The sequence below is a fragment of the Natator depressus genome, chromosome 8, assembly GCF_965152275.1.
Source record: "Natator depressus isolate rNatDep1 chromosome 8, rNatDep2.hap1, whole genome shotgun sequence".
NCBI classification, from domain to species: Eukaryota; Metazoa; Chordata; order Testudines; family Cheloniidae; genus Natator; species Natator depressus.
In genome coordinates, this window is record NC_134241.1 from 70,965,410 (window position 1) to 70,992,234 (window position 26,825).

Sequence of the window (26,825 nt, forward strand, 5' to 3'; positions counted from 1 at the left end):
GGGAATAATACAGAAGACAGATGCCATACAAAAATATTGTAATCAACAAACAACTCTAGAACATTTATTCTTTAAGAGAAAATAACATTTTCTTCACTATGCACAACATGTTGCAATAAACAGAAGGCATACTACTGTTGAGACTAGGGTTGCCGGTGTCCGGGAACTGTGGCCAATGGGAGCTGTGGGGGCGGTGCCTGCAAGCGAGAGCAGTGTGCGGAGCCTCCTGGCCCCCCTACCTAGGAGCTGGATCTGCTGCCGGCTGCTTCTGAGGTGCAGTAGGGAGCCAGGACAGGCAGGGAGTCTGCCTTAGACCCACAGCACCGCCAACTGGGATCCGCCCGAGGTAAGCCTGCACCCCAACCCCCTGCCCCAGCCCTGAGCCCCCCCTACCCAGAGACCCCTCCTGCACCCCAAACCCCACATCCCTGGCCCCACCCCAGAGCTTGCACCCCCAGCCAGAACCCTCACCCCCCTGCACCCCACCCCACTGCCCCAGCCCAGAGCCCCTTCCCACACCTTGAACCTCTCATCCCCAGCTCAGAGCCCGTACCCCATCCTGCACCCCAACCCCCTGCCTCAATCCGCAGCCCCCTGCCATGTTCCATATCCCTTGGCCCTACCCCTCATCCTGGAGCCCCCTCCTGCACCCCAAACCCCTCATCCCCAGCCGCACCCCAGAGCCCTCACCCCCTCCTGAACCCCAATCCCCTGCCTCAGCCTGGAGCCCCCCTCCCACCTCCCTCATTTCTGGCCCCACCCTGGAGCCCGCACCTCCTCCCGCACCTTAACCCCCTGCCCCAGCCCAGTGAAAGTGAGTGAGGGTGGGGGGAGAATGAGCCACTGAGGGAGGGGGAATGTAGTGAGCGGGGGACAGGGCCTTGGGGCAGGAGACGGGACCTCGAGGAAGGAGCAGGGCTAGGGTGTTTGGTTTTGTGCAGTTAGAAAGTTGACAACCCTAGTTGAGATAGGGAATAAGGACCTAGTGTTCACCTTCAAACAATGGAAAAAGGAAAAACTTAAGAAAAACGCCATAACTGGGGTTTTTGTCATTGACTTCAGTCAGAAGAGGATTATCTATAAGGTATGATGATGCACTCTCTCGTCATATATATGAAAGTACATAGATACATGTGCTACCTCTATTAGATATCTGTTTTGGTGTTTGACAACTTCTCACGCTGTGTAGTATGTTGTGTAGAGAGAGTACTTACATAATACTCTTACCTCAGGCCCGAATTCAAAAAAAGCATGTAAACATGTTCTAAGGATGGTTTTCTGAGTAAGGATACTTTCTTGAACTGGGGCCTCACTGACCTCCCCCTCCAGATTGTTACAAGAATTTCATATTTGTGATAGTGTTACCCATACTGATACATGACATGTGGGAAAATAAAGCCTATGCTAATGCAGGCTTATTACTCCACAGCCATATATATAGATTCTGTATGTAATTTCTCTAAATTGATAGAAGATGTTAGGGACTAAATGTGATGAAAGTGTCCTTGTAATGGTACTTTAAAAAGGTGAACAACAAAGTAAATTCACATGCATAGTTTTGATAGGTGCAAGGGTTTGCAACTGTTAAGGAGCCATTGGAGCACCTACTATAAATATATAGTTATAACGCTGGTAATGTGTAAAGTATTTCCTTGACCAATCCAGACAGTGCCTTCAGTGTAATAGTAATTTTCCAAAGTCACTTGTCTGATGTCCTGCATTCAGATACAGTTGTAAATGTTTTGGACTAATTGGCAGACAAATTTATTTTCTTTTAAACAAAACCAATTTTGGGTTATGAGTGCCAACAACATCTGAAACCAGATTTTTTCACAATAATTGTTTAATTTAAAAATGACAGACTAACTTTTATAATTTGTGGGGTTGGTTTGTTTATTTGCAGTATATTCCAATTTTCCACACGGAATGAATGCTAGCAGTCAATTTATAAACCTGTAAACAAAGTGACTATAATAGAAATACTGACACAAACTTACCTATAGCGGCATCAATGGATACCACTCTCATGAATAACTGTTACCTGGTAGGTTTCAGAGTGGTAGCCGTGTAGTTGTATCAGCAAAAACGAGTTGTCCTTGTGGCACCATAGAGACTAACAAATTTATCTGGGCATAAGCTTTCGTGGGCTATACCCTCTTCATCAGATGCATGAAGTGGAAAATATAGGAGCAGGTATAAATACATGAAAGGATGGGGGTTGCCTTTCCAAGTGTGAGGTCAGTAATATTTTAACAGAGAGCTTTTTTTTAACCCATTCCATGTGTATTTTTCTGTGTTTAGTATTGTCAACTGAAGACCCAAACAGCACTAAGGGTAATGAGAAGGAATGATAGTTTAGATATAATATTTCCTTGAACTGCTGGTTGAATTAAATCTTTTGTTCTCTCTGCAGACATACAATCTATAACATCTTTTTGAGATGAATTTAGAAACAGGGGTCTGCAGTCTTTTATTCTAGGTCCAAAGATTAAAATTGATCACAAGAGACACAAGGGAGCAGGCTGTAGTATCACAGCTCAATGTGGTTAACGAGCATAGTGCATAGCTTCTGTTCTACTTAACTGCTCTCACAGGTTACAAATATTATTGATTGCAGAGGTCAATGGAGGCTGGAGAGGTTATGTTGCTTGATGCTATTTGGCAATTTTTGAGGGATGAGAGCTATGAGCCCTCATAGCAGTTGGGACAGGTATAGTTTAAACCTGACAAAAGGAGATATATTTTTGTGTGAGTTGGCAAAGCCCTTCAGGTAGAAATAATGAATTGAAGTTTGATAGGTTGTTTTATCATAGGTCAAATCTTGTGCTGTAGAGGGGCAGGGAGAAGACTTTAATTATTATCCTTTCATCAGAATGCACTGATGATAGGTTTTCAGTCCTAGATCTGAGCTGTAGACAAATTAATAGTGCTTAGAAATCTTTTTACAAGGCATCATTTTTAGTATATGTAGAGATGGTTTACCTAAATTTGAAAATACAGCATAGGTGGAACGATATGTGAATAATTACCTACCAGTCTTTAGAGTATGCTTTTTGTTCTTTCACGTGGACAAAACGGCTATATTAATATTCTCAAAATTTAAGTTAAACAGCAGTATTGTATGTTTTACTAAGTTTCCAAAGAACTGGTGGGGGGACTATTTGCTTCCTGTATTTAAATTTCAGATATAAGATTCTAGTGCTATGTGGTAGCACTTAAAAAAAATTGCGCTTTTATAACTCAAGGTCAACATACATTTGGATATTGCTGTCCCATTTGAGAAATTAGGTCCAGAACATGCCCCATATTTCAGTGAGATCTATGCCTCTTCAAACATGTAAAAATAGGAATTAGCTGGGTGTGAGGCAAGGGGCCATACTATCTACAATTAATATTTAGAGGGCCTGATTCTCTTATCAGGTTGTTAGCATTTTACAAATATTTTACACAAATGTAATTGACCACACTAGGTGCAAAGCCATAGATAACCTGGTCCACTGCTTATATGGTCTTCCTGTGTATACAGTTTTAAGGACACTAAATAAATTATACTGAATAACAAATCATAATCCAAGTGGAGCTAAACTGAATATTAAAAAATTTAGATTTTTTTGCAATTCTCAGTTACTCTACTCAGTGACTTTAAGAAAAGAAATACAGAATTAAAGAACATTATAAATATCAATACATTTTACACTTGGTATACTTTAAATATTAATCGGGTGGTATATCAATACTATATTACATACAGGGTCAGACCTTCAGCTGGTATAAATTGGTGTCGTTCCATTTATGTCAGGGGAGCTTTGTCAATTTACACCTGCTGAGGACCTGACCCATAATATGATTCCAAAATACTACCATTAATAATAAATGTCACTAATATAGAGTTGCCACTATTGGCTTTCAACCTTTGCTTCTCAGCACAGTGAAGAACATTGATGTTAATAGCTTTTCTTTCTGATGCCAACTGAATACATGGGACATTTTGTCTTAAACTTCTTTCCATGTGAATGTGTTTTCCAGAGGCTTGCACTGATTTTACTCACCTCCCAGTACATTTACTGTATGTGAATTATATTGATCCAGCTTTTAAAGATTTTGTTCAAATGTCGCCATATCAATACTTCATATGAAGGGTATATTTCTATGCCCACATTTGATTGTTCCCGATGCAGATTTCCATTCACTTAGATCACTTTCATGTGCCAGTATGGGCCCCTATAAATTGGGAAAGGTGCATTGGTATGCAGTTTTTTAAGTAGATGAGCCAGCAATAAAAAGAAGTTGGATTTTTTCCAGTATTTCCCGTTCCTGATTTCCACCCCACTGCTTTTGGACGGAATGCTACTCCTGAATCCCCGTACACACCCTCATTTTATATACTTTAATTTCACCCACACATGTTCAGACTTGCCATATCACATCAAATGTCCTTCCTGCCAAAGAGACCTGGATGTGGTTCCCTCCAGAGCATTTGGTGAATGGTCTTGTGGTGTCTCTCTAGACTGCTGAAAGACAGTCCCCAGGGGACTGATTTTACTGCCTTTGTGCCTACTTCACCTACGTGCTATTTACTGAATAATAGGAGGAACTGTGGCCAGTAGAGGCTCTTCCAGTGTGGTGTAGCACATCCCAAAGATAAATAAAATCTGGCAGGTGTCTCTAAGAAATACAGCCCCCCAACCCCCCGCCAATGTCTTTCTTTTGGTGTACTTAGTGGGGAGAGAGAAAAGAACCTGACAGCTTTGGTGTCTCAGATCTTTAACTGGAGCACTCATGCTACACCAACATGCTCATCAGTGGTGACAGCTTCTGTGAAGTGACCAACTATCCAATAGGGACTAAAAGTCAAATTCAACCCTAGAATAATCAGTGTGAAGCTAGCACTGTTTCCTTCAGTGGAGATGCACATGCTTACACTAGGGCTGACCTTGGCCCCAAGCTGAGATCACTAAATTCATTTTCCCTTGTGACCTTTACAGATTTGTAGCCAGTATAACAAACTTTGCTAAGATGACATAAGAGAGGTTTGCAGCAACCTTCCGCATTATTTTTTAGAGCAGATGTTTCGTCAGTTACTCTGTATTACCACTTGTAGAAGTCTCAGATTCAGCAAATCAAGAAACATAGCAAATTGTTTCAGCTCTTTTAGTCCTGCCATAAGCAATACTATGCAGCACAGAACCCAGAGGGAAGGTAGGCAGATTCCCGCATTCATCATTCAGTGTGAATAAGGCTTACTTCATAGAAGCCTTTCTGTTCCAGAAAGCCCTTTTTCAGAGCCTACTGTTTAATTTACTAGCATCCTTGACTTGACCCTTACTTCAAATACATGTGTGATGGGGTATATTCCCCACACTAGCCCTGCAAGAGCTGAATTAGGTCAGGTGGGCCCAATCAGCTAATTAGGCTGCAAGAAGGGGAGATATAGGCTGGAATCAGCTACTTATGGACAGGCTCACCTGTGCAGGAACAGGCAGGGACTATATAAAGCCAGGTAGCTGGCTGCTGCTGAGAAAGGGTAGTTACTCTCTAAGAAGAGGGAGGAGTCTTTGGGGGCTGCTGGGGAAGGCTGCAGGAAAGCAGGTAGCAGTCACTCGCTGCGGGGAGGGATTGGAGCTGATATATCCAGAGGGAGAAGGGGAACCAGGTGTGGTAGGAAACCAGTCCAGGAAAGGCACAGTGAAGGCTAAGAGAGGAAAACTCAGAATTGCTGAGCTGAGGGTGGACTGGACTGGAATCCAGAGTAGAGAGTGGGCCTAGCTTCCCCTACTCACAACTGGGGAAGTGGCAAGAGGGTTGGAGGCACCGGCCAAACAGTAGGTCTGGAAAGACTGAATTCACCAGAAGGGGAGGACTTTAATGACCTGGCCAGAGGGTCAAGCCACAGAGAGGAAGCTGCAGACTCAGGAATGAGTGGGGCAGCAGAGCGAGAAAAGACATACCAGAGGGAGAGCGCATGCTGGCAGACCTAATCCCCAGGACAGCCAGCAGGAGGCACTGCTTGCAGTGAGTGAACCCTGTGACACATGCAATATTAAACATCAGCATTTCACTTAAGAAGAAGCACTTATTTTAGGGAGACTGTGTCTGTGACTATCTCAGGCTCGATATCCTTTCTTCAGATGGTCCTTTTAAAGATTGAAGAACAATATTTTCAAAATGTCCAGTGATTGAGTGCTTCAGTTTTTTGGAAGGTCAAGTTTAAGACACCTTTAAAGGAATCCGATTTTTAGAGGGCATCTGCTCAGTACTTCCTGAAAAATCAGGGCCTTTTTTTAAAGTGCCAGCAACCCAAAAATGAAAGTATTCAAAATCACCTAGTCACTTTTGCAAATCTTGGCGGATCCTGTTGCCCTCCAATGTTATTTTTAAAGGTTCCATAAAGTTTCCTTAATTCACACACTGTTGTTAGTCAGGCAAAGTTTCAATTGCAGGACTAAGTCCAATTTGTTGACAGCAGTGGAACACACACACACACACACCGCCAAAAAAAAAAAGAATATTCCAAAACTAGAGATGTTAGATTTATGTAAGGATATATTTGAAGCCAAATTAGGACTGGGGGGGAGGGAGGCAGTTTTAGATTTCATGATGCTGTAATGTTATGAGTTGTCCTTTTGACATTTCAGCCCACAACTGAGGAAGTCTTGTGAGAGCAAGGTTTTCTTAGAAGATTTCCAACATTGTGTGCCACATTTCCATGACAGCTCATGAGAATTCAGTGTTGTTTAATCCAAACCTAAACTTGTGCCCTGATTTGCTTTAACTCCAAACTGTAACATAAACATAGTTTACATCTAAACGTTGCCTGCTCCACCCACCTCTTGTTTCTGATGAATATGCTCCTGTGAACTTTTGACCACATCTGAACTGAAACTGAACAAGAAGCTCCTTTGGGATTTTGATCCAGTCCATGGTTTGGGGATTCAGATCTGTTGCCACTTCTGTCCTGCTCTTGGTGTGAAATTCAAAGGAGTCAAGATGCAAGTTTCTGGTTCAAGGTGAATAATAGTTTCTGCAGGAGGCCTGTGAATTGCACAATTTAAAAATTAGATTACAGTACTTATGCAGACTTTGAATGAGAGAGCCCTCAACCCATATACTGTTCAACTTACTACTTAGGGTTTGCTTTGACACTAACTCTACACTAATTCTCATTAATAAACATATGACATCTTCCTTCACATACTCTACTTCACATACATTCTGACTTGAGCGTAAGAAAATGCTAACCCAACAGTGGTGCTGTTTCAGATTTCAGTGGGGGGTTGGGAGTTGGGAGCAACTTTCAGAAGTTGGGAGCCATTTTAGACCCTGGATGCTCTTCAATTTTTGAAGGATAAAATGTAAAAATTAGTCTATTTCAGGAGCATTTGTTGTGATTATTTCCTATGGTATAATAACAATTCATATGGGTTTAAGTATCAACGAGGTAACCTTGTTAGTCTGTATCCACAAAAGCAACAAGGAGTCCAGTGGCACCTTAAAGACTAACAGATTTATTTGGGCATAAGCTTTTGTGGGTAAAAAACCCACTTCTTCAGATGCATGGAGTGAAAATTACAGATACAGCCATAAATATACTGACACATGAAGAGAAGGGAGTTACCCTAGAACTGGAAAACTGGTGTTGACAGGGCCAATTCAATCAGGGCGGATGTGGTCCACTCCCAGTAGTTGATGAGGAGGTGTCAAGACAGGCAGGTAAAGGGAGAACAATAAGTTGACAGAGTGCATCATTGTCTGTTTGGAAGTGATGTCCATGGTTGATGATAGCAGTGTGATGGGCAAAACTAATTAGGAATCAAAAAACAAATTCTCTCTATACACCCCACAGCCTGGGGGCACTGTCCCTGTGCACCCACAGCACCATTCCTCTGTACACACATCTGTACACACATGGGGGTGCAGACTCCCATCCCAGGGCACCTTCCTCTGCCCATGTACACACTCCTCAGAGGCCCCATTGCTTTCCACATATGCATCCACCTCCTCCCCCGGGCCTCCATCCATCTGCACATCTCCCCTGGGTTTGTTGGGCTCAGGCAGCAGCAGCAGCCACACCACAGGCTTCAGTGCGGCCAATGCACACGTGCAACCGTTCGGTGCTTGTGCATCAATGTGGAGAGCCAGGGAGGCAGGTTATGAGGTAGGGTCCCAATCCCCCGACACACTGAGGTGCTCAGCTCTACCTGGCATGAGGGACTTTTCTCAGGCTCCTCATGCACTGCTTTCCCACCTGGAATGAAGCAAGGGAGGGAAGGGGGGATAAAACTCACTACCACAACCCTATCTAAGTCGTTCCTTTGTAACCCAGGTGCCTTGTAGTGATTTCCCTCCCCTTCCCCCCCCTTTTCTACTTTTTTTTTATTAACAAAGCCCTCAGCTATCATTAGGGAATTACTCTTTAGAACTGTGCAAGTACACCCTATCCCAGGGTAAAGAAATCATTAATAAAAAACAGTAAAAAGAAGCAGTTATATTACAAAATAAATCTACCAGGCTTACAAAGAAAACAAATTTGAAAGAGCCACCTGCTGTGGAGATGAGGCAGTAATCTCAACAGCAGGAAATAAAAGGGGGAGAGGAGAAAAATACAAAAGCATAGACATTAAAAAAGTAATTAAAACACTTATCTCCATCAACATACATAACAAACAAAAAAAATCAGCCACCTAAAAACATACTCTATTGAACTGCACAACAGGAAGTAACAAAGCTGCCACCATAAAAAAGGCTTCTCCAGGAGAAAAGAGAAAGATCCTTTAAAAATATAAGCCTCAAAAGTATTTACTAATGCGCTAATCACTAACAGCCTGACCTTGAGAGATGTGGAGCACCTGCAGAGCACCCACAACTTTATTGGGAATTGCATCTCTCAGGATTAAGCCTTTAAAAATATACAGTGAGTAACTCTTTAGATACCAACAACTTTCTGTTTAATATTATTCCAGTAGTTGTGTTAGAATGAATTTTAATACAGCATTAGTATAATAACTAGTGTTCTACAGTTGGAATAAGCAGAAGCATAATGTTGCATTTTAGTACACCTAAATCATTGTTTAACATTGATGGATTGACAGCAAAATTGTCAGTACTTAATCCTGTTCATCATAAACGGATGTAAACAAATAAGTGGAGCATGTAAAACTGAATACACATATGGATCTTATGTCTAGGGAAAACTAAGTTTTTGACATTTATGAAAAGCTACTGTTTTAATATTATCTTTTCCAGAAGTACTTTAATGTACTTCAAATGTGTAATACAGTTTGCACAGTGACATAGAGTAAAGCAGATTTTTGTGCGTAGATTTTTGATCTCCTTTCCCCCGATCACAACCCAGACATGTTGAAGAGGAGTAGCATTCAAGAATAAAAAAGGATTCTTACAGGAACAGAATTTTAAATATATATATTCTTCTCTGTCATGCACCTGTGCTGTTTGGTGATCATACAGTACCAGTGTCTGTTAATTTCCTGGCAAACTGAGAACTTTATCAAGCAGAGGTGTATATCTGAAATATTTGCTATGGAAGTATGAGAGGCCAATGAGAGAGCTGAGTGCATAAAAGGTTAGGGATACAGTGGAAACAAAGGTGTCTTTGGTTAATTCAAAAAGGCTCTTTTCAGCAGAAAAAAATAGGTATATGGATGCTCCCTGTGGGAAGCCAAGTATGTCATTTATTCATCTAGCCTAATAAATCATTTTAAGAAGGGAAGAACAGTGACAGTGAGGATGGAATCTTTGGAGATATTTAACTGCTAAAATCAAAATGTCTCTACGGATTATATACAAGCTGCCATTTTCCAGAGGTTTATAATGTGGCCAAATCTGGGTTGATTTTCCTGACACAAAGGCAGCACCCTGTTAGATTTGAAGTCCTGCTCCAGAAAATGGGATGCTAACACATTTCAACGAAAAGGTGGTCAGAATTTTTTAACATGGGCAAAACAATGTGTTTTTTCCTAGCCTCAGTCTCAGAAATGGCTACATTTTGACTGACATTTTCCAAAAGTAATTCATTCTGAGGCAAACACCCGCCATGGAAAATTTCAGCCCAAATGGACAATGTTTGACAGAGTTATAAGCAACTGAAAATGGATTTATAATGGAAGGTATGGAGAAACCCCACTAATAGCAGTATTACCAACCCTGTCTATAATTAAGACGGTGCTGGTCCATAGCTGAGTCCAATGAGCCCCACCCTGTCCCTCTAGCCCAGCCTGTGCTCAGCTCCACAACCTCACAAAGAAGACATCCCCATTTCTCCCCCGCACAATGCTCCACAATTGTTCCCCGTGGTCAAGCAAGAATGAGGAGACATTTCCACAGACATTGTCCACTTCTCTGGGAATTTCTTTTCACTCACTGGTGGTTAGTTTGTGCGTTTTTTGGTTCATTTGTTCCTGGTTTTTTTTTAAAGTTGTAAAATCCATATTCAGTATATGTACAGGAGAACCTCAGAGTTGTGAACACCTTGGGAATGGAGGTTGTTCATAACTCTGAATACAACATTATGGTTGTTCTTTCAAAACGTTTACAACTGAACGTTTACTTAATACAGCTTTGAAACTTTACTATGCAGAAGAAAGTGCTGCTTTTACCTATCTTAATTTACATGAAACAAGCACAGAAACAGTTTCCGTACCTTGTCAAATCTATTTTTAAACTTTCCCTCTGTTTTTTTCAGTAGTGTACATTTAACACAGTTTTCTAATGTATTTGCTGCTTTTGTTTTTTGTTTTGTTTTGTTTCTGCTGCTGTCTGATTGTATACTTCCAGTTCTAAATGAGGTGTGGTTGACCACTCAGTTTGTAACTCTGGTGTTTGTAACTCTGAAGTTCCACTGTATGTAAATAAAAGTTGTGTTGATCATACTTAGAAAACAAGATGCACACATAAGTGAACAGTGATATTTTCCAGGGGTATGGGGTTTGGTAGCAGAATTCACAACACGTGATTGTGATTTATTAAAAATCTGGTGCCATGGAAATGCAAACCACTTCATTACTCCCACAAGCCCCCCCCCCCCATGAATTTGCTAATTTTTCATTCAAGAAGGGTTCTTGACAATTAAGTAAACTGTTACTGTCTAAAGCTCCACAATGAAAAACAGAGGAGAATTTAACTGAAATGTCTTTGTTAACAATTTACGTGACAATACAAAGGAAATTAAAGTAAAATAATATTCAGGATATCTGACACTGAACAGTGCTTTTATTCCCCCTAATCTCCCATCTCCACCCAACTTTACCACTGGCAACCCTGAGAGAGTACACAGCAGTTCCCTCCAGAAACTCCCCGAGAAGGAGTGTTCTTCAGTGCAGCGATGGGAAATGGCTAAGTTATTGTTAGGCTTTGGTATGTGTTACAGGCAGGAGATTTGGAGACAAATGATTGTTTCTGATCAGGGAATACTGAACAAAAGAGTCTCTTTAATGGCTTACGCGGTGGATTCTGAGAGGTGAGAATATACTCACTAGAGCCTCTGTCATTCATGTAGTTCTGAAGTGTCTGTTTCTTGGGTGGCTGCTGGCTATTGTGCATCAGTGTGGGGACACAGTCTCTCTCTAAAGCGGTGATAGTCAGACTGCGGCTTGTGAACCACAAGTGTCTCTGTAATGTGTCTCCTACAGAAAATGATATTAAAACATTGTGATTTAAGTATTAGTCAGTCTAAGTTATTAACCAATCAGGATGCTTTTATTATGTTATTAACCAATTGTAGTTGATAAAATAATACTTCACAAGTCATTTCCTGTAAGAATAATATATAGTCAATGAATTCACACTTCTGTGGCTCTTTTGGGTAATGTTAATCGCTAATTTGGCTCCTGAACCACTGAGGTCTGAGTATCACTGCTCTAAAGGATCTTTTTAATGCATCTTCAAAGGGTATTTCTCCTGGGTGGATAGTGTCTCCAAATCCTCTCTCTCCTGGATAGTTACCTTACCCTGAGTTGTATCTATCATTGGTGACTGTTTTTTTTTCCAAATTGACTGTTTTTTTTTCCAAATTGACTCTTTTGCTCTAAACTACATTTCTTCCATGTAACTGTGTTTCTCCAGATTGTCTCTCCTGAGTGGCTACTGGCTATTTATCAATATTTGATCTCTCTCTAAAGTGTATTTCTGTTAGGTGACAGTTTATTATGGAAGGGTATCTCTGCAGGGTGGGTATTAGTTCTTGTATTTCTCTCTCTCTCTCTCTCTCTCTCTCTCATGGGTGGCTACTGGCTGTGTGAAGTACTTGGTCTCCTCCGTGTTTAATTGAAGTACTGTATCTGCAATCTTTACCATGGCAAACACCAGTGAGAAAGATTATATATTAGAATCCAGTACAGCCAGTGTGAAAGCACAGGAAAGCATTGTAACTGTGCCAGGCATATATGAGCATGTGAGGGGAAATCCTAAGCATTTCCTTCAAATGTAAATATTATAAATGTGGTTTTCTTAGATGTGTCTGTGAAAAGAAAATGCGTCTCATGCAAATAACAATAAAATGGATGCTAAGCAGTAGATCCCTAGTATTCTATTTTGTTATCACAGTAGTCAGCATAAAAGCTCTTGGACCAAATTCATCCTTGATCCAGTTCCATTGGTTTCAGTGGTATTGGACCAGCAATGAATCTGGCCCATTAGCATTAGACTCTTGGCCTGATTCTGATTCTCTTAAAAGTAGTGGGAGTTATGTCACTGACTTTAATAGGAGTAGAATCAAGCTCAGTTAGAGAGCGAGACTGCACTGGTAAAAAGGGATGAGAGTTCTTTTGGTTTGGGGGAGTATTGTTTTCATTTTTTAAAGTTTGTGGGGGAGAGATTACGGCCACATATTACCTTTAATTCACACTGGAACACATGTTAATGTCAATGAGTTTTGCACACGGATCGAAGATGGAATGTCACCTCTGGTAGTGTAAAACCCAGTAGCAGCAGTTGCTCAGATCTCTCTCTCAACTCTCTCCTCAGCCTTTTGGGAAGAGGCTTAAGCACTGAGAGTTAGAGAGAGGGAAGTGCAGTGCTGTAGGGCTGCTTATTGTGGTACCCATTTTAGAATGATAAAACAACATATGAGTAGCAGGGGAGAAAGAGCAATCACAATCTGTATAATTTTTGGACCATTTCATATACATATTTTACATACTCTTAATAAATACACACCAATTAACTGGCAGCACCTGAGCCTATCCCTTATTCATTGTTCATTAGCAAATGTTCTTACTTCCAGAGGAAGTGTGATATTCAGGGGTTCTAATCTGTTATACACTGAATTTGCACAAGTATTTCCTTACCTGATTTTTCTCAACATCTAGCTATAGACATGTGGTATTTCCAGCCACATGTGTTCAAAAATCATGAATCACGCCAAAAAAATAGTTTGAAGACCAACTAGCAAAAGAGACACAAACTAACAGCAAAAGTTTTTGTAAGTACATTGGAAGCAAGAAGCCTGCCAAACAATCAGTGAGGCCTACTGGATGATTGAGGTGCTAAAGGAGTACTATAGGAAGATAAGGCTATTGCAGAGAAACTAAATGAATTCTTTGCGTTGGTCTTCACTGCAGAAGATGTGAGGGAGGTTTCCACACTTCAGCCATTCTTTTTAGGTGACATCTGATGAACTGTCCCAGATTGAGGTGTGAGTAAAGTAGGTTTTGGATCAAATTGATAAATTAAACAGTAATAAGTCACTAGGACCAAATCGTATTCATCTCAGAGTTCTGAAGGAACAGATACGAAATTGCAGAACTACCAACTATGGTATGTTACCTATCACTGAAATCATCCTCTGTACCAGATGACTGGAGATAGCTATTTTCACACCGATTTTTAAAAAAGGATCCAGAGGTCCATTAAGCTCTAACTCTAGTACCAGGCAAATTGGTTGAAACTATAGTAAATAATAGAATGAATAGAAACACAAATGATCGCAATATCTTTGGGAAGATTCAACACTGCTTTTGTAAAGGAAAATCATGCCTCACCAGTCTGTTAGAGTTCTCTGAGGGTGTCAAGAAACATGTGGACAAGGGTGATCTAGTGGATATAATATACTTGTGTGACAGATTGTACCCCTAATGTTTACCACTTTTACAAGACTATGATAAATTATGTACAAAGTATGCCTTGTGAGGTATTGTTTGAAAATCCATAGTTTGCTGATCATTATTGTCCTGGTAAAATATGTGTGGCAACCTTGTTTGTAAAGTTATAAGATTCTATTGTATGATATTAAGGCATATTCCAAATCTGGGGAAGCAGCACAAATCAGTTCCTCAGAGACGAAAGGCAAACTGATGCCTCAGCCAAGTGTCAAGAAAATCAAGTGGACAATCACTTGTTTTAGTGGCCATTCTTTAGCAGAAAAAAGGGTGCGAGTGAGTAATTTGCATCTTGGCAAAGGAACAGACTGGTTGTCACCTGAACTGCAGGTGGAGAGGATCCTCAAAGAGGAGGAAAAGTAATAAAAAATGAGGAACAGAGGCTCCAAATTACCCTCCCCGCTCATCTCTACTCATGGCATCAATATTTGAAAGACAAAGGAAGCATAATTGAACTGGGGGAGTGGTTCTTGGCTGAAGTAATCCAGTCAGAGTGTTGTAAGCAAATGGTGAGAGAAACTTTTTGCTTTAAGCTCACTTAGCATTAGTTTGCATTTTACCTTTTATTTCTTTGTAACCAATTCTGACTTTTGTGCCTCATTAATTGTAATCACTTAAAAGCTATCTTTCTGTAGCTAATAAACTTTTGTTTTATCTAAACCAGTGTGTGCTTGGATTGAAGTGTTTGGGAAATTTCATTTGAAATAACAAGGTTTGTGCATATCATTTTCTATTAATGAAACAATGGACTTTCTATGAGCTTGTATTGTCAAGGAGGGTACTGGAGAGTACATGATGCACATTTCTGGGGACAAGTCTGGGACTGGGAATTTGCTGGTGCCACTCTGCAATATAATTCAGGAGTGGGTGGCTAGAAGCACTGATATAAATCAGATAGAAGTAGTTTACATGTTAGAGGCTGTCCGTGAGCCAGGCCAGGAGTGGTTGCTCTCACAGCAAAGCAGTGTAAAAGCACCCCATATTGGAGAATTGAGGGGACACAGCTGTTCACCAGTCCTGGGTAATGTTGTAACTTGGACTTTCAGTAAACATTTGACAAGGTCCTTCACCATAGGCTCTTAAGCAAAGTAAGCAGTCATGGGATAATAAGCAGTCCTGGGAGGTCCTCTCATGGATCAGTAACTGATTAAAAGATAGGAAACAAAGGATAGGACTAAATGATCATTTTTCTTAGTGAGAGAAGTAAATAGCAGGGTCCCCCAAGAATGTACTGGGACCAGTGCCATTCAGCATATTCATAAATGATTTGGAAAAAGGCATGAACAGTGAAGAGGCAACTCTCCCCCCCTCCCCCAGTTCTTTTTTCAAATTGGGAGATTGAGCAAAATCAACTCTTTTTCCCATGAACAGTTTCAGTTTTTATGAGTCAGTACTTTCTAATGAAAAAATGTTTTGCTCGAATTTTTTATACTATATAATTACTAATTATTTTATAATTACATACATCAATTATCTAATGATTTTAAAAGTTAATGTATTAGAGAGTATTTTGTTAATCTAAGTGTTTCCTCTTTAGATATAAAAGTCAAGACTTTTGTTGAAAATGTCGCGTTATTTCATTCAATTTGGATGAAAAATAACTTCCTAACTCCCATGCCATCTAATCCATTTTCTCTGCTACCCAGCTGCACAGAAATAGAAAGACATCTTTTGCAATCTTTTGGTTTAATTGTGAAGTCTCTCTACCTTATCGCGTGCTGCTGTTGTACAACTATATGTTATTAATGAACATAAATAAATAAATAAATAAAGACCAATAAGAACTTGCGCGTTCCAGAAAATAAATCAAGAACAGCCTTTGATGATGATGTACAAATGTGTTCAGGGCAGATATTCAATTTTGGTGCTTATGCCCCTTCCTAATTGATTAAACTGACTGGTTAGCATTGTGGTGTTATTTTCAGATGCAAGGTGGTTTGGTAAGGCCCCTAGTTTGGTAAAACTGTTGGTATTTTGGAGGTTTTTAAGACTGTTTGTCCTGCTTAACTCTTGTTTTTTAATCTTTGAAGTTTTCTAAATGATTTGCTTAAAATTGTATTAGGTTTACCAGAGCCAAACAAAGATGGTATATTCCAAGGACTGAGAATGGACCAAGGTTTCTACACATCTAAAGACTTTCTACCACTGGTAGCAATGGCAAGTAAACCAGGTGTGTGTATATATAATATATCATTTTAAACAGGTTCAATAGATTGTTAGCAATTATGTTAGTAGTTAGTGGAGTTCCACAGTACACAGACACTTGTACAGTGGTAAATCCAATAAAGGGGCATGTGTAAATGCAGAAGGATGTATGGTTTAGATTGTTGTGTCGCAACCCTCTTACGGATGATAAAAGACAATCAGGGAGGCTGCAAGTCATTGAACATTTGATATTCAATTCTGCAACAAAAAAAATGAAATAAAGTTAGAGCATGAGTAAGAGAGAGATATTATAAATTACTATAAATAATTATATACTAAATTATAAATATTAACATCAAATTATATTTGGATAATGACATAGGCTTATCATGATTATCACTGATACATTTTATGCACTTTTCTAGTAAATGTAAGGTGGTCATGAAAACTTTTGAGGTTAAATAAGGGGTTGCCAGCTTGAAAACTTGAGAAACATTAGTCTATATAGATTATGGGTTGTGTTATGCCTTTTTAAACGTTAGGAATTGTCCTCTTTCAAATTAAAATCACACACTGCTTGACTGGGTGTGTCAGTATATGACCGTGTGTTAGTCAAATGATTATTTCTATATTCTTATATACAGTACAATCTGTATACAATAGTTATGCCATTATCACCTACAGAATGGATCAGTTCAATGTGCTCTACATGGAACTGCACCTGAAGACCGTTCATGGTCTTGAATGTGGTTGCCTACTTACTTAACACAGTTCCCCACAAACAACATCTTGCACAAATCGTCTGTTGCAGGGACTTTATTTTCTGCGTATAAAAGTGAAATTTTATGTTAACCCTTTTTAGTACAAAGTGGAAGTGTTGCAGAAAGAAAGATTTATCCCTTCTCTATTCCATCCCTCATCTGCTATGTTAAATAGGTTACTTTTGTCCATTTTCTTAAGCTGAAAATAAATTTAGAAACAAAAATGGGGGGAGGAGGAAATCGTTGAGAGGGACTTGGCTAAAAATAAATGTGATGGAGAACTATAAAGCTATAAAACATTTCATGATTTAATAAAAATAAAACCATATAAAAATAAAAACCACTACCTTGAAACAGTTATAAAATACACAGATTTATATTCTAAAATACAATATAGAATTCGTATCCTTAAAGTTACTCACATACATATGTGTTTGCAAGATTGGGATCCATGTTCATTAAAAATGCCATCTCTCATTGAGATTGTATTTACTAGAAGATAAAATGAATTTTATTTGATTTATTCTAAAAAGATTAAGTATAAATTTTGAGGAAACAGATCAGTGTCTCAGATCACTGTAAAATACTGTCATCAATACTCTCCAGGTATTTGGTATCCTACATTAATAAATGTATCTGTTTTACATACAGTACATTGCTTTTTCTGGTGCCTGTCCAAGGCTCTAAGCGCTTCATGCTATTTAAAACACAGAATTTGAAAATAATATTTAGTCACCTAACACAATTTTTTTTCTTATTTCCAAGATGACAATTCTCCAGTGATTAGACTCCCCCACAATATATATATTTTCTCCCCATTTGCAACACTTCCCCTAAACTCTCTTTCAATTTTCAGCTCCATTGCTTATGAATTTATATTCCCTCAAATTGGTTCCATGAAGTAGGCCTCCACATTAAAATGAATGTTTGTGAAATATAAATATCTACACATGCCCCCTATTTAAACTCCCAATCCTGCAAAGATTTATACATGTGAGTATCCCCATTAACATTTAGGCCCCAATCCTACAAGTCATTACGTGTGGGCAGATCCCTGCACTCATGTGGAGTCATTTGCAGGATTGGGGCCTTATCTGGGAGAGAAACCAAGATCTGAATGACATTGTGACAAAACTTTTGTTCATTTGAAGTGGTATTTCTAGGCATGTTGGAATGGTGTCATAGGCATGCATTGCACTGTCTTCTCCCATATTGTGCTTGTTCTTTGATAAAATAAAGAAGTTCATTTTCCATTGCTGTCAATCTACCACCTTTCATCAAACTGAATTCACTTTGGAGTTAAATTTATTCTAGACAGAAATAGATATAGTAAAGTAATCAAAGCCCCAAGCCAAAGCCACATGGAAAAATGACCGAGTCTTGCAGTATGTGGTACCGTTTCCAAGTGGAGAGGGTTTTGTGGATCAGGATATCTTTGTTTTTCTTTTGTGAATTTAAATTTAAAGAATTATTTTCTTGAAAGAAATTGATATTTGTGCTTCTGCACCCTTGCTGTGAAAATTCACAACTGGTATAGCACGAAGTTCAGACTTACAGAGCACTGATTATATGGTCAACACAAACTCTTCTGAATGAAACTATCACCAACTCATTGAGATTATAGCTTTATATTATTTATGCTATAATTTTAAAAATTACTGTAATTTGTCTAATCAGCAGTTAGTTACATTTAAACTGATGCTAAAGTGCAATCCAATATATGGAGCACATGCATTTTAGTTTTACTTAAGAATCTCTTATAAGTGAATTATCAAATAGAGCACCTTGGATAATGAATACTTAGAAACTCCTAATTCTCTCTGTTTCTTTTTGCAAATAAAGTCTGTAGAAAACCAATATAGATTAAGCACTTAGTTCAGAACAAGATCCCCTAGAAATTATTGTAAGAATAATAATCTTACTGCATCGTGTTCAGCTGCCATAGGGAATGGCTTATGAGAACCATGCCATAATCAGGATATATTCAGAGTCTTTTATAAAAGTTACTTAATTCTGGTGGCTAAGAGACCAATATTATTAAATTATCAGATGGGGCAATAAACAAATCAAAAGCTGTTAGAAAAATACAGAGTGCCACTCTTTATAAACTATAAAGATGGTTTTTACTTAGGAGAATAATGAATCTGATGAAATTAGTCAAAAGTTTAATTTTTGAGTGATGACCTCAAATTGATTGAATCCAGTATGACAGATCCTACATTCTTAAAAATGTATTGTAGTTTATAACCCTCCATGATGGGCAGGCATTGCTGCTAAGGGTACTGGCTATGAAATTACATATATGAGCATATCTTAAAAGTGGGAATAAAACTGTCTTTCAATGAAGCAGAATAATTTGATAGTGACACTCCATGCTCGGAAACTGCAAGATGCAATTTTACACTGCTTTGAGTACAAGTATCTTTTGAGTTGTCATGCAGAAATTGTTCTCTTCTTGAAAATGGGGTTTTCTTTTCATCATTCAGGAATGTGTGCCTGTCACTCTCCATTGCCATTGATACAGGGAACTGTAATTGTACTTGGAGCAGGAGACACTGCTTTTGATTGTGCAACATCTGCTTTACGCTGTGGAGCTCGCCGTGTATTTGTGGCCTTCAGAAAGGGATTCACTAATATCAGGGCTGTCCCCGAGGAGGTAAAACTGAACAATCAGAATGTTTTTGTAGTAGTAACAAGACTGATTTTATGAGATGGAATGATGATTATCGTTGTTATTTATACAGGGCCCAACTTGTGCAAAGTACTTAAAACACTGTAACATAAGGTTTAATTCATCAAAATGAAATTGAAATTTGTAAATGTTTATTCAAAGTCTGAGGCTCATTTTATGTTGTGTCTGTGTCAAATTATGCTCTCAGTTATGCTTGTGCAATTCTCCATGAAGTCAATGAAAGTTGCTCTTGCGTATCTGAGGGCAAATTTTGGTCCTTTATTTATAAACTATAAAATATTTAGAAATGCTTAAACACACATATGCACCTGAGATATCAAATGATGAGGTGTACCTGAATCATTATGGGCCATTCTAGTGTTACTGGTAACTTTTCAGGAATCTGATTTCCCAAAAAAGTTGCACTTCTGGGACATACTTAATGAATCACAGTGATCCAGACAACTGCTAGGAACTTATAAAGACATGTAAAAAGGTTCTTTGTGTGTTGAATGCCTATCAAAGGCTGGTGAGCGATGGCATTCAGCATATATTTCTGTACTTAACTTGATTTTGATAAACATTTTTTATTAAGAAACCTTTTTCATTTGTGTTCAGTTATTAGATTTTGGTGGTCTTATTTGGTTATAATTTATGTGGCACATACTTTGGATTGTTGCATAATTTATACTAATGAGACACGTAATGTACCTCAGTCATGGAATTTATATGAAAATGGTCCTGTCTTTTCAAGAGAAAGTGTACATCTTTGGAGACCTAATAGTTACACAAAGGGGATGACGGTACACAATAAGCAATGTAATATCTCAATGTGCATAATTTAATTCTGTTTTCCTTGCCGTAAAGCAAACACTCAAGTTGGGGTGGGGGATTCTTTAAATAAATAAATTTAAATAAAGCTTATTGAGATAAAATGTAATTCATGTACTGATCTGTTTTTCAGTTCATCAGTATTCAGGCTCCCATGATCTCTTTGTGAGTGTATGTGCAAATCTTTGTATTTTTTAAAGTTGTCATTCATAAAGTCTGTAATTAAATATAAATGTAGTGTAAATCACACTACAGATTAGAAATTAATAAAGTAAAAATTGCCCCTAATCAAGCATAGCCATTATTGAGGTTTCAAACACTGCCAGATGCTGAAATGCTGTAGAATATCACAGGTATGGAAGAGATTATTTGTCATATAATCACGTAGGGCCAAATCCTGGCTGGAGAATTTCAAATATAGTGTCTATATTTAAGAAAGGCGGGGGAGGGGGAAAGTGATGCGGGAAACTGCAGGCTCATTAATGGGCCTCAATTGTATGCAAAGTCTTAGAACAAATTTTGAAAGAGGTAGTAATTAAAGACAAAGGTAAATGGTAATTGGTATAAAATAAAACAAGATTTGACAAAGGTAGATTGTGCCAGACCAGCCTAATCAGTTTTCTAGACATAGCAAATGCAGTAGTTCTAAACTACCTGGATTTCAATAAAGCATTTGATATAGTTCCACATGGGAAATTAGTTAAATTAGAGAAGTTGGTGATTAATATGAGAATTCAGAGATGATGGGTAAGGAACTGATTAAAGGGGAGACTACTGCTGGTAAACCTGAAAGGTGAATTATCAGGCTGGAGGGAGGTTCCAGCCGAGTTCCTTAGGGATCAGTCTTGGGGCCAATCTTATTTAATATTTTTGTTTATGACCTTGGTACAAAAAGTGGGAGTGTGCTAATACAATTCGCTGATGACACAAAGCACTGGAACAGCATACAAGCAGATTTGGATGACCTTGAAAACTGGAATAATAGAAAGGGGATGAAGTTTAATTGTGCAAAGTGCGAGGTCATACACTTAGCAAAAATTCCAGTTGATAATATCTATAAGCGGGGGACAGATTATTTTTTCAGAGGAAAATTTAGTTTGTTTTTGACAAAACCCTACCCCCACCCCCCAATTTATAACCACTTCTACCTTGCATTCAGTGCAGGCCTACCCCCCATCTAGGCTGAAGTCAGTACTGAGTCTGTGCTCACCTAGACCTGTCCTTAAAAGACCAACATACTTGTTATGTAGGGTAATTCCATTGACATCAAAGGGACCACACTAGTCTAAATGCAGAGTAACAGAGGAGAAAATATGAAAAATTAATTCTTTTCTAATTGGTGGATATGCTGATCCACTCAATATCATTGGAGACTTTGGAGTAAGTATCAAGAATAGACCGTAGCCCTACACAGCAATATATTTTGCTAGATATGGAATATATGCAAACTTCATAAATCAAAATCTTTCTATGAAGACATCATAATCTTTGTATGACTTTTCTTTTTCCACAGATGGAACTTGCAAAAGAAGAAAAGTGTGAATTTCTTCCTTTTCTCTCACCTCGGAAGGTTGTTGTGAAAGGTGGACGAATTGTTGCTATGGAATTTGTTCGAACTGAGCAAGTTGAAGCTGGACACTGGATTGAAGATGAGGATCAGATTGTCCGTTTGAAGACAGATGTGGTGATCAGTGCCTTTGGTTCAGTTTTAGGTAACCCTAAAGGTAATGCTCAGCTGTGATATGCTATATAACAGCCTGTTATTATTTTAGTACTATTACTATTTACAGTTTGGGAACTTTGGCTTTACTCTCCTAAATTTTGTCCTCAATTACAATTGGATAAATGGGTTGTGGGAAGGTGGAATTGGGCTCTTAAGTCTAAATGTTCAAAACTGAGAAGTAATTTGGGCTGGATGCCTCCGTTTTTGTTTGCACAACTTGCGACATTTTAAAGAGTTTTTAGAAAGTGTTGAGCACCTGCCTCGTGATCTGTCTCTTTTATGGTATTTCAAGTTGAGTACTCAAAATAACTAATCACTTGAAGGCACCTTTGCGTGTAAGTTACGGAGTGCTGTGTTAGAATGTGTGAGAATATTATTGTGCAACATAGTCCATAAATTATAACAGAGTAAAAGAGATCGATCCAAAATCCAGTCTTTGGTATTTCTAAGGCACCACTCAGTGTGGTATCTAACCAAGAGATATTTGCAGATCATCAACCTTTCCAAGTGCAGTTAATTTTGGAAAAGTGATCCTTTAGTGAATGACATTACAGCATTCCATTTTAAGGTTTAATCTTAAATGGTTCTTAGCCATTGCAACTCCCCCTAATTTCCCCCCAACATCTTACAGATTTAGGTACTTATTCCGTATAAGTAACGTCCTTGTCAAATTAATTCAGTCTGCAAGAGAAAATTTAAAATACACTAGGTGCCATAATTGCAAATTCAAGAGGTTGTCTGAAAATCAAGCTGCATGCTGAATGCTTCATATATCACTGAAAAAGAAGGAATGTGGAAGCAGAACATAAATGGGCAATTCTGTTCTTAATGCAAGAAGAAATTAATACAGCTTGCCTATCCACAGCTATATAGGCTCTATAGTCTTCATCTTGACATTAGCAAACTAAGCAGATATAACTAAAGATGGGTCTGACCCAAAACTCAAGATCCAAACACCCCTCACAAATGAGATGTAGATGCAAATGTTACAGTGCATACCCATCTATAACTGAAAGACATTTGCAGTAGTATGGTGCTGTTTTCTCTTTTTCTGACTGTAATCATTCCTTAAAAAGAACTAGGGGCTGCTGTGATGGGATGGATAGATGGATGGATGCCCTTTGTATTGCTCAGGACTGGGCAGGGATCCCAGCTGTCTCACACATGCACTCCTTAAGGACTGGAGGCTGAAAAATCAGGAGCTGAAAACTGATGGAAGAAGCTTGGCTTCTCTTTGAACAGATTGAAAGGATTCTAAGCTCCTTAAAAGCATCATACATCAAAAGCATATTAAATACCAAAGCCAGCTGACTCAGTAGAAGAGAGATGGACCACAATTAATTGAGCCTGAACTGGGAGGTATTCATAAAGGTGATCTAGATGGTGGGAGTCCCAGAGATGGACCTGTACACCTCCTTCATGTATAGTAATACCAGGAAATTACTCCATGACATATCATCCTGAAATTTTGGGCATGGATGCTCTGATACAGAAATGGACCAGACTCATACTATGTACTCCTTCCCATTTGCTACTTTAAAGTGCTTCAGAGGATAAGGCCAAAAAAAGTTTTGGAAATCCTTGTAGCATCACACTGGCCACAGAGACTTTGGTTCTCTTAGACAGTGCAAAATACAGCTCAAAACCTCATAACATGGCAAAGACTTCTGTACCTTCTTAATCACAGACAAGGTGTAAATCCAAAACCATCCAAGCTGAGTCTAGCAATATATCTTGTTGCCTTGCAGCTTCATATAAGGACAAAACGTTAGGTAATGGAGAGGAGCTATAAGAACATTTTAAGAATTCCAGAATGTTGCTGACAGATGTCAGTAGAGCTGTCCTGTAACACAAATCAGATATCCAGTACTTCCCATTCAATAATAGTGATACTAAGGAACAATGTTTACAATTTTTAATCCAATGTATTATCACAGGGGGATTTTAGATTCTCTACTACAATAAAAGAAAGGGGGCAAAGCCATTCCTTTGAGGTATCTGTAAATTTAATTTACAGGTGTTCAATTATTGGGTACGTAACCAATGATTTTTGATAATTTAATTCAAGATGTGCTGTTATCTACAAGGAAATTGCATCCATAGTACTCACAGTGATACTCATTCTGTGCAACCTTATGTAGTGCAGTTATCTAATGGTCAAAGGAGTAAATAAGAAGCATGTGGGACTCTGATGACTCTTTGTGAGTGGGGACAACCCTTCCACTTGGTGATATGTTGTCATATAAAGAATTTAATATATGTGCTGCTTATGGTCTAGTGATCAATCTCACCAAGGAAGTACAAAGAAAAGCTAGGGTTTGAATTTTTAATGGAGTCATGAGCCACTGTCTTGATGGAATTAACTTTAATTAGAGAATATTTTCAAAAAGCCGTTTCAAAACCCTCATCAATTCTTGCTATTCAGAAGGTCTTTGGGAAGGTTTTCTCAAACCTTTTGGGGTAAATAAAACACATTGCCTGTATCAGTGGCAAATTGTGTTGGTTCTTGGGTGCCAGGCTAAAAGATTACTCTACTTGTGTATAGGTATTCCCACACTCAATCTTGCTTCAGCTTTATCTTGATGGGCTGATGGGGCCTAATGCGACAGTTGGCATTTTGGCTGACACTGAGGTTTTGAACAAGGGACATCCAAACCTAAAAGCATGAGCTGCTACAGCTTGAACCTAAGCTCTATAGCTGATGACTATAACAAATCATATCCTTTGTGGATTTGCACAGAGGGGGACCGATAACACATGCTTACCAGTGAATTACACTACCACTCACTATAACCCTTTCAAAAGATGGGGAACCTAATGCCCATTTGCCTGTTAAATTACCCGTTTATGAGTTCTGTGTAGCAACATGCTGTAGTCTGATAGGAACAAAATCATAATTCAGGTAGATCGCAGAATGAGTCTTTTTCCTTTGGATGGGCAACATACCTCAGTTTCACATGATATGTCTGTGGATACTGCTACTGGTATAGTAAGCTGAGTGCAGAAATTTCTCTCACATACTGGAAAAGTTAAAAATAAATAAACTATGAAAATAAATTATTATTTTTTGTGGATACGTCATTTTCAATTCTTTACACCTCTTTGTTAACCAGCAGTCTTGAAGCAATTCAAATATACTCATGCTCATTGAGAACTTAAATCCTTGGCACATCAGAACTTTAAAAATAAATGAAAACAGGATTTAAGCCCTGATTCAGAAAGTCATTCTCTCAAGACAGGACTGAAGCACATGCTTAAAGTTTAGCTCACTGGGACTTAAGCATATGGTTATCTGCTGCCCTGAATAGGAATGGAACTTAGGATGGAAAGGCTCTGTCAGTCCATTATTGTCATCATGATGTTTCTCGCTCTTGCCGATGAACTAGTAATTTTACAGCTCAGTTTCCTCATGCTCATAGGGAGGTATTTGCTGTTTGAAGTTTTCTTAAAATACAATGCTATTACATTTTCAAGCATTCTGGTTTTTACTTTATTTGCCCTTTGGGCTCAGAGAAATATATTTTTAATTTTTTCACAAAACCTTAGGAGAACTGCAGAGTCCATTCTATGCTTGGGAAGCTGGCTGAGAGAGCTGGACAGTTGCCATATAGAACTGTGTTAAAAAACCTAAGCACCACTGGTGAAAAGCAGTTAAAAATCAGGTTGTTGTTTATACTAGATTCTTGAAGCGGAGAAATACTGGCCTGTGATGTTTTCTTGCTTGTTTGTTTTGGTGAAAGGAAGTTTTTGTGCAGGCACAGTCTGCATTTCCACTGAGCAGCACATTGGGGCCAGGAAACAATTTTATGTTTGGGCCTGAATAAAATAAACAGCCTCAGGGGAGCTTTGCACTTTCACTGACTCTCCCTGCTTTCCTGTTTTGCCATTTTGGAGCCTAAAATGTGTGAGTGAGTTACAGGAGTATCCTCTGGAACCATTCCAAATTGCAGTTTACCCAATAAATAAGAACATAATTCCTTGTATTAAACTGTATCTCTTAATGGTGCTGCATATAATTCTCTGTATGCTACTAAATAGAAGACCAGTTGATTTTAAGGCCCAGGCCTTACACAACAATTGTTTTCTTGAAAGAGAAGGGACAGCACCAGTTTGCTGCTTCAGATTTCCCCCTATTTAGTGGGGTTGGGGGGAGGACAGGATGGTTTTTCCATGAAAAAATTGTGAAGAGAAAATAGAACTTTTGCCACAAATGTAGTCCAGAGCTAATGCAGGAGATGCCATTGACAATGCTAGTTTCATTCAAAATTCTGTTTAGCAGGCAGGAGTAGAAAGGAGCCACTCCCACAATTTCTTGGTAAGAAATGTATGTTCTTTATCTTCTTTAACAAATTAAAAGAAATACTACAAAGGTCCAAACATAAATGCAGAAAAGTAAGTATTCTAGTATATACACAGCTGTGATAAATGAAGGAGGGGGGTAGCTTCCTTTTATGGACACCCAGCCAGCCAGTTAGCTATAAAATCCCTCTTAGTAGCTGTTCTCTACTTGCTTTGCCTATAAAGGGTTAAAAAGTCTGACTGCATGCATAGGTAAAAGGAATTAAGTGGGCACCTGGACAAAA

General features: G+C 38.8%; 1 protein-coding gene across 1 annotated transcript in view; it reads left to right on the top strand.

Moving 5' to 3' along the window:
* DPYD (dihydropyrimidine dehydrogenase) overlaps positions 1–26,825 on the top strand; it is a 552,826-nt gene that overhangs the window by 266,903 nt on the left and 259,098 nt on the right. The window contains exons 9-11 of the mRNA XM_074961282.1: positions 16,174–16,281; positions 19,504–19,673; positions 22,033–22,243. Coding sequence (XP_074817383.1) covers positions 16,174–16,281; positions 19,504–19,673; positions 22,033–22,243 — 489 coding nt within the window. The remainder of the gene's footprint in view (positions 1–16,173; positions 16,282–19,503; positions 19,674–22,032; positions 22,244–26,825) is intronic.